The 12,121-nt window shown below is 35.4% G+C and overlaps 1 protein-coding gene across 2 annotated transcripts; it reads left to right on the top strand.

Moving 5' to 3' along the window:
* The first annotated feature begins 6,135 nt into the window (after positions 1-6,135).
* Positions 6,136-8,916, top strand: LOC145789517 (uncharacterized). 2 transcript variants are annotated; one of them, XM_082866241.1, is made up of 3 exons: positions 6,136-6,633; positions 6,794-6,970; positions 8,321-8,916. In XM_082866241.1, exons 1-3 carry the CDS (start codon positions 6,433-6,435, stop codon positions 8,471-8,473), a joined length of 531 nt encoding a protein of 176 aa, XP_082722367.1. In that variant the 5' UTR covers positions 6,136-6,432; the 3' UTR covers positions 8,474-8,916. The 2 variants fall into 2 exon arrangements, with proteins under 2 accessions (XP_082722367.1, XP_082722371.1); XM_082866245.1 differs by having other exon boundaries at positions 6,411-6,582; positions 6,746-6,970.
* Positions 8,917-12,121: the final 3,205 nt, after the last annotated feature.

Raw genomic sequence — 12,121 nt, 5'->3', positions numbered from 1 at the left:
ATGAACAAAAATAATTTAGATGGCCACTTGTTACGGTGCAATATATCTCCAACTTTGAGTATGAGCTTTTCACTCCCATGATACTCACTAGACAAAGAGCAAACAACTACAAATATAGCAGCTATCACTATACTACCGAATCCTATCAACCCAGTTTGTTTTGTGATGAAGTTCGTTCTTGTTAGGTTTTTGTTCTTGGCAATCTCGTTTGACAAAACTCCTTTCAGTGAGGCAATGAGTTTTTAGATGCGAATCCAACCCGAATTGTGCCAATGCAGTGTAGTTTGTAAGCTTAATCCTATCATGTTTGCCACTTCGCTGACTATGTCGGGGATCGAGTTGCCCGGTCAACTCGTGGCGGTCCAGGGGGCAACATTCCTTGACTGGTCCGAGGCAGTACCCAGGTGGGGTCGAGGGGCAGCGCCGCCGAAGCTAGAAGCAAAATTGCAGTTGATGTTGTTTATCCGCTCGAGCGGCCATCCTTGCGCTTAAGAGGAGATCACGACCTTTCAGAAGTTTCACTCGCCTGCAAAAGTACTGGGAGTTGTATTTTTCTGCTCTTGAGCGGCCATTCCTGTGCTCGAGTAGAGATTGCGACCTTTAAGAAGTTTCACTCGCCTGCAAAAGTGCTGGGAGTGCTATTCTTCCGCTCGAGCGAAGATCAAGGATCTGTTTGCTATAAAAGGTGCAGTTCAGTCAGATTTTAGGGTACGGCTTCCAGATCTTCTTATTGGATATTAGGGTTTTCATCTGGAGCTTCTTTGCTTGTTTCTTTTGATATCTGTGAGAGTTTATATTATGAATTGAGTGGATTATATCAAAGGGTTTGGTTTGTTTTAGTCACAAAAGAGAAAGTAGTTTTTTGTTGGATTTCAGAGAATTTGGCCTTGAAGCTTTGGTGAATTCTGGAGTGGCTCATTGTCGTGATTCAACATCGGCGTTGTGGATTCAGCACTGGGCAAGACAATTATGAGGTGAAGACGGGGCAAGAAGAGACACATAGGGGTCGGTTCGACTCGGGCGTAGATTCGCTAGGTAATTGAGAGTACACTTGTGTAATTCCGTTATGTCTTCTTAGTGGATTGTTTTGTAGCTTTTGCCCGTGATTTTTTTATCATAATTGGAGGCGCTCCAATTGTGGTTTTTCCACGTAAAATCATTGTGTTGATTTGTTTTTTATTGTTTGTTTGGGATTGCTATTTCCTAGTTAAAATTGATACAAAATCACAAATCAATATCTAGGGGATTTTTAAAATTTTCAGTTCTGTCTGCAACTGTATTGTTCTCTTGATTGCTGCCTTCTATGGCATTCGGATGATCCAATGGTTCGAGTGGAACCTGAATCACGCTTAACTACATTGGACGAGCTTAAAAGATTTAACTCCAAATTGGCAATAGAATCAAGGTATAGTACATTATTGTTAAGATTTTCTATTGTTAATTAGGCTTTTTACACTTTTATCAAAATTTCAAGTTAATATTTTTACTTTCAACTTTGAGAATCAAACTTTTACATTATGTTAAGTTGCAATATCATTTTTTATTCATTTGTTATTAATGAGGTTGATTAAAATTCATGAGCTCAAAGGATATTTTTCCAAAGAAACAATATTAAAAGTAGAACAATTAAAAATATATTATTCGAATAAAATATAATAGAAATAAAGGTATAATAATAAATTTAATTTTTAAATAATATATTACATCTCTCTTTTCAAAATTAATGGGACTAATTAATCTATAAGAAAACTCTTAGGACTAATCGGATCACCATTCTTCAAGATAAAATTTATGGGTAAATTTTTCGTTAAATTTTGTCATTAAAAAATATAACAATCCTAAATTTTTATCTTTAAAACTTTAATTTAATATGAACGGAAATGTGATAATCGAAAACAGAGTAATCAAATAATATTTTGATAAAAATATGAGGTGCTAACTGCTAAATGTGATTAACCGATTTTCTATCTGTATGTGCTAATTAGCAATAGGAAGATTGAGAGAAAGCATAGAGAACGAGAGTTAAACCTTTTGTTTTGTTTTGTTTTGTTTTGTTTTTTTTTTTTTTTTTTTTTTTTTTGGGATCAGCTGAACTAGAACATATTAGATAACTTTTTGAATAGTACATAGTCACAGTTTATGCTTCTAGCAAACTCATAGTAAATTCTGCTAGTTTCTTTTCTCAATCCAAATGTGTGCTTTTGGGACAAATTTAAGAGAATAATTACCCAAAATTTTAAAAGAAAGAATTTTTTTTTTCTTGTACCTAAAACTAAGAGAGAGACCTCAGGTACGCCATCAGTGACTTCGTTGCCATTATCTTCGTTTTCATCCTGAGGAGCATAGTTCTGGTTCTGGTTCTCATCCAGTTGACCTCTCTCTCTCTCTCTGTCTTTTGCAGTTTTAGAAGCCAGAAAGAGAATTGGTTGGTGGGTCTGGACACGAAGGAAGGAGGAATTTTTGGTTGTGGGAAGGATATATGGCACATGGTACTTTTTTTATTATTATTGTGATGGAATTTAAGAATGAGGTCTATTACATTTATATTGAGTGCTTAAAAGATAATAAAAAATATATGTATTTGTGATTAGTGAAAAGTACCATTAACAACATGCAATAATTTTTCTAAAAGAAGGTACAAAAATCTCAATAAATTTAAAGTTAATTGCATCAAGTCTTTTTTTTTTTAAAAAAAAAAAAAATCGTGACGCCGAGGGTTGGTTGTATGGATGCGAGTAGCAGTAGTAGGGGTAATTTGTACTTTCCGAATCTCTCTCGATGTATGCCATCTTTCTGTACCTTTAATTTTATGTTGTTAATGAAATTTTTACTTTGCCGATCAAAAAAAAAAAAAAACTAGCATATAAACCCGTGCGATGCACGGGCTAAATAAACAATTAAAAATAATTTTAAAATTAAATAATAATATAAAATTTATTTAAAAAGTATAAATAATAATTTAGAATGAATTAAATTTTAACCATTGTATTAGAATATATATTGCAGTTATTATGTCATTAATTGTATATTTTAAGTTCATAATAAGAAATAGATATCATAATTTAATTGGTAAATATGATAGGACTTCAATGAAAATTTCATTTGACCCACTTTTAATGAAGGGTAAATTACATTGACATCTCTAGAGGTTTGTCTTTAATACAAGTGCCCTCTTACGTTCTGAAAATTACGTTCCCCTCCCAAAAGTTGGTTGCGTTTGGTAGAGCTTTCTAAATATAATTTGAGAGTAGGAGTTGTATTTTGAGTTTGTGAGTTTTGAAATTATGATTTGAGTCTAGAAAATTTTTTTGGTAAAAGAGTTTTGAATTGAGTGGGGAATTTTTGATGTGACATGATCTTTGATACAAAAATTTACAACTCATAACCAAACATACAACTCAAAATTCTATTAAAGCACATAATTTTTTTTAAAAAATTCGAAAAATATTTTTTTTGAATATATAAAAATTAATATATGTCAATTGTATAAATATATATATATAGGAAGAGGAGGTGCAGGAGTTTCCATCTCGAAAGTAGGAGGAAATCGGGGGCTATTGATGATGTCAAGCCAGTCAGAAGAGCAAAGTTTAGCCTTCTGAGCCAAGAATGAAAGGTTATACCCTTGTGCCTCTTCCGGGGGAGGAGTGGCATATACTATTTTCGTAGGCGTGGAAGATGTGTACCTCGCTACGAGTAGGTTGCCTTCCAAACAACGTCGGCGGTCGATGGGCACGTAGGGATAAACCACCGAACTCCGAGCATCGGAAGGGAATTCTAGAGGGTCAATGAACTTGAAAAAATGATGGTTGACTCGCTCTTTTAATTCCAGCCAGCTTCCCCAACCAGAAGCCCCAGAAGAGGAAGAATTTGTAGCTCCATCCCATCTAGAAGGCTTTAGGTCAGAGGAAGAACTTCCCATGTCCATATTTGCAAATTTCTGAATTAAAGGATTGTGGACAGTGTGTTCGTAATCCAAAGGTTGATAATTTTCAAAAGCTTCTATGACTTGAATATGGGACGGTGGGTAAAGGTGGCTAATCAATGCATGAAGATTTTTTCGAGGACGAACGGTATTATCAAACAACTCTTCATATGCTTGATCGAGATAAGAAAATGTCTATTTATCCATGAGAACTGAATTGGACTTTTCGAATACTGAGATAGTGAGCTTGTTTAAGGGATCGAAGAGGAGTTAATGCAAATGTTCATCAATGAATGACAGTTGTGTTTCTAAAAATGCAAAGCCCATGCACATTCTAAGACATGGGAAAATACCTTGATCCACTAATATCACCAAGTATTGGTTATATTAGTGTGGGGGGTAACGTTGGCTATATATTTTGTATTAAGCCAATCACATTTCAACAGGTGGTAGGTTGAGGGTAATACGGGAAGACAATTCAAACCGTCGATCGTGATCGTACACGTGGTAGTTAGTATTGGTTTTCATAAGATTTGCGTAGTATTAGATCAGCAAAGAGATGCAAAGTGATGTGACTTCAACGGTTACTCATATTTAAATTCAAAATCAGGAGGGAATCCTAACTGCAGGTATTGGCATAGTGGAGCTAACTATAAGACAACATGATCAGCGATCATGAAGGAGCGGTTTGATGGTTAGAAGTGCAGTTCGATGGTTATCCTTGAGAAGTATAAATAGCAGAGAAGGCCCCAGAAAAGCTCCAGACTCAGATCCATAAAACTAGTTTTATTCTACTTTATTTCTTTTTCAGTTTTTACATTTCTTGTTCTTTACATTTCTGTACTTCAAATTTCTGCACTGCATTTCGTTCGTAGGAGTAGTTTTCAAGTAGTTTGTTGCTGTAAACCTCAACGAGGCTGATTCGGATCTTTGTAAGTCTTTCATTTTGCTTAATGAAATACTACAACTGTTTTTTATTTAATCATTATTTGCTTAATTCTCCTAAACAAAGCCACCAATAAAAGTCCTCTTCATTAAGGCTGAAAGAACTAAAACACAATGGTCTGATAATTGGTTGACAATTAACATTCTGTAAGGACTGATTGATCCTTGCTAGCACGCTCACACACTCACAATTACAAAAATAACCTTCGAAAGTCAAAAAAGCCAACAACATTACAAAAACTTGTGTACCATAACATTACCTAAATGTTTAATACTATAATAATATATATATTAAATAAATTTTTGTAATTCCTTATAGATTTTCTTTATTCATTTACAAATTTTTTTTAGAAGTTTTTTTCTAATAAGAGAAAAATAAGCATTTTAAAAAATTAATTTTTTATATTAATTTTTCCGTTTATAATAATAATCGTGTTGGAGATTCCTAGCACCCACAGCTTCACATGTCTTGTTGTGAGAGGGAGACTTGGAAAGGAGAAAAAAAAATAAAAAAATAAATAAAATTTGTGTCAGTCAGGAAACAGTGGTGTGTGAGAGAGAGAGGAATTGGGATCCTCCCCTTCATTTCGGTCCTTCATTCCCTTCTTGCAGGGCCTGCGGGCCCACTTTGAGGCGCAATTTTGATAATCCGAACCGTTCATATTTTTACATTTATTCAGTATATCATACTTGTAAAAAATCAAATTGATCGGATATCAGAAAGTATATGTTCGGAAAACTGTTTATTAAAAAATAGATTGTAGTCTCAATTTTCTGAACGCGTATTTTCTGATATCCGATCAACTTAATTTTTTACAGATATGATATACTGAATAAATATAAAAATATGAATGATTCAAATTATGAAAATTGGGCCTCAAAGTAGGCCCGAAGGCCCCTGCTAGGAGGGAATGAAGGAGGGGCTCAAGGAGGGGATCTGGATTCGAGAGAGAGAGAGAAAGAGGGTCCGCGGCATGCTCCTTATAATAAATAAAAACGATTAGGGATCTCTACAACACAAGGTCGGGTCGGGTTTACTTTTACTCCTCCGCCCTCTGGGAAATGTTCGCTTATACTGTGTTTGGTTGGGAGATTTGGAAAGAGATTTGGAAAAAGAAATGAAAAAGTTAAGTAAAATGTAAATAAAACATGTCTATATTTCACCTAGTTTCACACACCTTTTCTCTTTCCCTCTTCAAATCCCTCCCTAAATCCTCCAACCAAACACAGCATTAGGGTTTGGCCAGACGAAACGAAGATGGACGAAGATGCAAGTTATTGCGAATTCGGAATGGTGGTGGTTTTGAACTGGCCTCCAATGTTTGAGTTTGAGTACTGGCAAACGATTAATCAAGCGTCACTTATAAGTGATTTGCGCCTGGCTTGCAAGAAGGAGGATTTGCAATCGGTGGAGAGGTTGATTCAAAGGAACAGGAAATTGTGTTTGACAGAGAATTGCTCTGGGAAGACAGATCTCCATATTTTTTGCGGTGAATCGTAAAGTAGGTGTAATACATCTGATTCTCAGATATTACAATGAGCCTGGGGTCACTGCAACAATAATGGAGGCTTGTCTTCACGTGGCTGTCAAGCCTAACCAGATCGACGTTCTTATCCACCTGTTAAAGTGGGTCACTGGAGAAAGGCCCGACTTACTCCATGTATTTGCTTTCAAAGATTATAGAGGAATAACTGTTCTGGAATTACTCCAGGTATTTGCTTCCAAAGTTTATAGAGGAATAACTATTCTGGAATTACTCCAGGTATTTAATTCATTATCGTATACATTATAAAATTAATTTTTTTTTTAAAAAAAAATTCTCCAGATAACTATTTCTCTTCTCTTGGACTCATGTTTGCTTGTTTAAATCTCAGAATGGCTACGCACAAACAACCGATGAACCTGCAAATTATTGCGAAAAGGAATTGAATGGGCTTTTGATATGGAATTATAAATTCGCCAATTTGCTCCTGGCTTGCAAGATGGGGGATTTGGAAATGGTGGAGGAGTTGATTATAGAGAATAGGATATTGTGTTTTGAGAAGGACGGGTTTGGGAAGACGGCTCTCCATATTGCTGCGGAGAACGGCAAAGTAGATGTAACAAATCTGATTATTATAATTACTCAGAGATCTGCATATTCAAAGACCAACAACCCTTATTTCCTCCCCCTAAAGCCATTGCGGTGGCCATTTTCACCAGAAAATCAATGAATACACTCACTTACTCAATGAATACTCTCTCTGTTCTGCACATAAATGACTTGAAATTTTTTTCACCAAAATCCAAAATTGGATCTTGGTCTGTTTGAGAACATTTCATCAAATCTCTTACTTAATCTCACACACTCACCGGACCCTATGCATCAATTCCCTCTTTCATCAAAATTTCCTTCAAAATTTTATTAGTTTGCTGCCGTTTGTGGTGTTCTTATTTTCTCCAGCTTCAGTACAATTGGAAGGTGCAAGCATGACTTATATTTTTCTTGTCCATCAAGTATTCCATAAAATGTGTCAATGACACAGCTACTATGATTTTGTTGTGTGGAGTAGAATTTTCTTCTCTCTCTCTCTTTTTTTTTTTTTTTTTTTTTTGGGTTAATAGGATTGAATTTAGGGAGATTTATTAGAAAATCCTTTTTCAAGTGTTTTATCCCAATTAATCCATAAATTCGTAAGATAATCTTGTATTTTAATAAGTCCTATTATTTGAATATTTGATTTACCGAATTCTAATTCTCATATTTGAAGTATTTTATGGACATTTCTATCCTTACAAATATTTTTTGAACGGTTAACAATTTGGTGATGTGAATATTTATATTTTACAATATGAATATTCGCATTGACGCGTGAATGTTCACATTGGTAGTATTAACATTCACATTAACATGTTAATATTCACATTGACGATGTGAACATTCACATTGACAGTGCGAACATTCACATCACGGAATATTCACACTGTAAATGTGAATATTATTAGGGGTATTTTGGTAACTATGTCAGTCATATGACTTGTTAGAATATAAGAAAATAATATGAACTAAATGGAACATACGTAGGTAAAAATGTATTTATGAAAAATTGCCCCTTGAATTTACAAGACTTTTGAATTGAAATAAAATGTTTTCTGACTTCAGAGGTTTTCGGGAAGTTCTCTTTGATTTTTTTTTTTTGAGAGTACCCCCGAATTTGTTTTAAGGTAATCAGCCAAGCACCGGAAATTAATAAGATTGATAAAGTTTTACTTGTAAAACATGAAAAAAAATTGTTTCTAATAAAAACATTTTTTTTGTCAAATTAAACACTCTTAGAAACAGTGGAAAAATTGAAAACAAATTAGACAGTCCGCCTATTTGCTATGCTTTGCATCATTTTCATGTTGTTTCTCATATTGTAGTCTCTGCTTTCACAAACTGACGAACTCACACATGAATGTAATTGCAGGCTTTGAGAGTATTTCTTCCGTTGAACTCTGATGGTTATGTGGCTATAGATATCTCTTATGACCCATCTTATTTAAGTTTTCTTGAGATCTGTTGGGAACCTAAACCTATGATAACCTGGGATTTAATCAAGCACACTGGTGATTATAGTTAGAGAGGGTTGTCCAACGGCTCAAGGGATCTGACGGAAGAGAAAATCAAGCAAAATGATAATTGTGGTCCTAGAGGGTTGTCCAATGGCTCAAGGGATTTGAAAGAAGAAAAAATCAAGCACAATGATAATTGTAGTCCTACAGGGTTGCCCAACATACAAATAATCGAGCCCAATGATGATTATAGTCGTAGAGGGTTGCTCAATTGGTCATCCAATAGAAGCATTGTTGAGCCCACTGTTCGATTCAGAACTGGTTTGCTACTGATAGCCGCACTGACCGCAGCAACAACCTTCCAAGTACCTTTTCACTTCCTTGGCAGCACTTCCAAAGAGGGCTATGAACAACATTCAATCATGCGTAGCTTGATCATCTTGTGTAATTCCCTGGTGTTCATTGCATCAGTGGGTGTTATTACATACCTCCTGCATGAATTCCCACTAAAGCCGTTGCCTCATGAATTCAATCATGCGTAGTTTGGATCGTGACATTTGCCTTCACCTCCAAGTTGCTTCTGCAAACAGTCTAACTGACGTGTAGACATGATAGTCTCCTCCACCCTAGACACACTTAGCACTCTATCTCGACCATTAGTAGCTATATGGTCATCATGTTTTACCATCGACGCCCCTTCCTCCACCACACCTCTACTGTCCAGCACACCTCCAATGTGGCCCTCCACATCAGTTTCAGCTTCACCCTTCTTGCTCCCCACAACAGATTGCTGCTCTTGTTCTTGTTCTACAGTATTGGGGGAAGGATTAAAGAAAGACCATACAACCACTCTTACTCTAAAAATGAACCTTTCAGTGTTCAAGACATAATATTGTGTCCTGATTGAATCCCTGTTGCTTTCTACTCTGCCATGTTTATGACAGTTGCATTCACAGCGAGTATGGTTGGGCTACTGTTTCCCTTATGGTCGATTATTAAGAAATGGTCGTTTTGTTCCCGAGCACTTCCCTTGCTTGGCCTGGTTGCTTTCTTTGCCAGTTATGCTTTTACTATGAAAGAGAATGTGCCAAAGTTTTGGGTCACCATTGAATTTTTCAAGATTTCAAGCTTCTGGTTGGTGTGGCTGTATGGTCTTTCCTTAATCCTTTCCCCAATTATAATATTGTTTGTGGTCAAGAAAGCAACAGGGATTCAATCTGGACACAATATTATGTCTCGAACACTAAAAATATACACGTCCAAATATCATTGAATGTTTAAATGTCATTGTTTTTTTTTTTACAACAATCACATTTGGCATCTTGCATTTTTAATAAGATTTTTGGAAAGATTATTAGTATGTGTAAAATTATTCTTGTGATAATTCCCTCAAAACATTTTAGATTAACAATGTGGTACACGTGGATAACGATTATTACAAATAAGAGTATCTTATTGGAGGTAGAAAAATGATATATAAGTCTATTTTGAAAACTCACTTTTTAGACCCAATGATATATAAATGAAATAATTGATGGATGATTAGAAAAAATATGAGAAAAAAATTCCAATAATATACAAATAAAATAATTGATGGATAATTAAAAAAAAATATGAGAGAAATATTTGCCTTAAGTATTTAAAATACTGCCAAATCATTAAATTTTTTTTTAAAAATGACTCTTTTTTTTTATTACTTCAATAACACTACTTTTTGAAGTGTACACATATCTTAAGACAATGTACAACAGGGGTGTTTTGGAAAGCAAATAAAAAGTTAACTTTTAGTTTTTTTTTTTAATCTATTTTGGGTCATATCATCTCTCACATTTTTTACCCATAAAAAACAAAATAAACTTAAAAGTTAAAAAATTAATTTTTAACCAACTTTCCAAAACACCTCATAGTCAACGTGACATACTTCAACAACACTACTTTTTCAAGCATATACATATGTTAGGGAAATTATTCAATACTTCTGGAGCACCACGTGTCTATATTTCAAGCCAATTAAAAAATAAAATAAATTGTTCCCTCATCCCTAACATAAGTTATGGGCCCTTACGCCTCTTCACAAATTAAAACCTTATGAAATATTACGTGTACATACACCGGATATCTTAAGACAATGTCCGACACAGTCAACATGACATACTCTTTTATTCTTTCCCCTTACTCCAGATGATATGGCAAGATTCTCAGTAAGGACGAGATAGATAGCATGGGGTGGTTGTATATGATTCTCTGTAATTGAAATGTGTACGCTTACAAATTTTCATTTGTTTGCGTTGAGACCGGTTTGGTTTAATTTGTGAAAGATGGAAAGAATCATCTTGACCACAAACAATATTATAATTGGGGGAAGGATTAAGGAAAGACCATACAGCCACACCAACCAGAAGCTTGAAATCTTGAAGAATTCAATGGTGACCCAGAACTTTGGCACATTCTCTTTCATAGTAAAAGCATAACTGGCAAAGAAAGCAGCCAAGCCAAGCAAGGGAAGTGCCCAGGAACAAAATGACCATTTGTTAATAATCGCCCATAAGGGAAACAGTAGCCCAACCATACTCGCTGTGAATGCGACTGTTATAAACATGGCGGAGTAGAAAGCAGCAGGGATTCAATTTACAAATAATCGAGCCCAATGATGATTATAGTCGTAGAGGGTTGCTCAATTGGTCATCCAATAGAAGCATTGTTGAGCCCTCTGTTCGATTCAGAACTGGTTTGCTATTGATAGCCGCACTGACCGCAGCAACAACCTTCCAAGTACCTTTTCACTTCCTTGGCAGCACTTCCAAAGAGGGCTATGAACAACATTCAATCATGCGTAGCTTGATCATCTTGTGTAATTCCCTGGTGTTCATTGCATCAGTGGGTGTTATTACATACCTCCTGCATGAATTCCTACTAAAGCCTTTGCCCCATGAATTCAATCATGCGTAGTTTGGATCGTGACATTTGCCTTCACCTCCAAGTTGCTTCTGCAAACAGTCTAACTGACGTGTAGACATGATAGTCTCCTCCACCCTAGACACACTTAGCACTCTATCTTGTTCTTGTTCTACACTATTGGGGGAAGGATTAAAGAAAGACCATACAACCACTCTTACTCTAAAAATGAACCTTTCAGTGTTCAAGACATAATATTGTGTCCTGATTGAATCCCTGTTGCTTTCTACTCTGCCATGTTTATGACAGTCGCAGTCACAGCGAGTATGGTTGGGCTCTTGTTTCCCTTATGGTCGATTATTAAGAAATGGTCGTTTTGTTCCCGGGCACTTCCCTTGCTTGGCCTGGTTGCTTTCTTTGCCAGTTATGCTTTTACTATGAAAGAGAATGTGCCAAAGTTTTGGGTCACCGTTGAATTCTTCAAGATTTCAAGCTTCTGGTTGGTGTGGCTGTATGGTCTTTCCTTAATCCTTTCCCCAATTATAATATTGTTTGTGGTCAAGAAAGCAACAGGGATTCAATCAGGACACAATATTATGTCTCGAACACTAAAAATATACACGTCCAAATATCATTGAATGTTTAAATGTCATTGTTTTTTTTTTTTTTTACAACAATCACATTTGGTATCTTGCACTTTTAATAAGATTTTTGGAAAGATTATTAGTATTTGTAAAATTATTCTTGTGATAATTCCCTCAAAACATTTTAGATTAACAATGTGGTACACTTGGATAACGATTATTACAAATAAGAGTATC

The sequence above is a fragment of the Camellia sinensis genome, chromosome 1 (genome assembly GCF_055761805.1).
Source record: "Camellia sinensis isolate YWXY chromosome 1, ASM5576180v1, whole genome shotgun sequence".
Classification (NCBI taxonomy): domain Eukaryota; kingdom Viridiplantae; phylum Streptophyta; class Magnoliopsida; order Ericales; family Theaceae; genus Camellia; species Camellia sinensis.
This window is presented reverse-complemented; position numbering and strand designations above follow the sequence as displayed.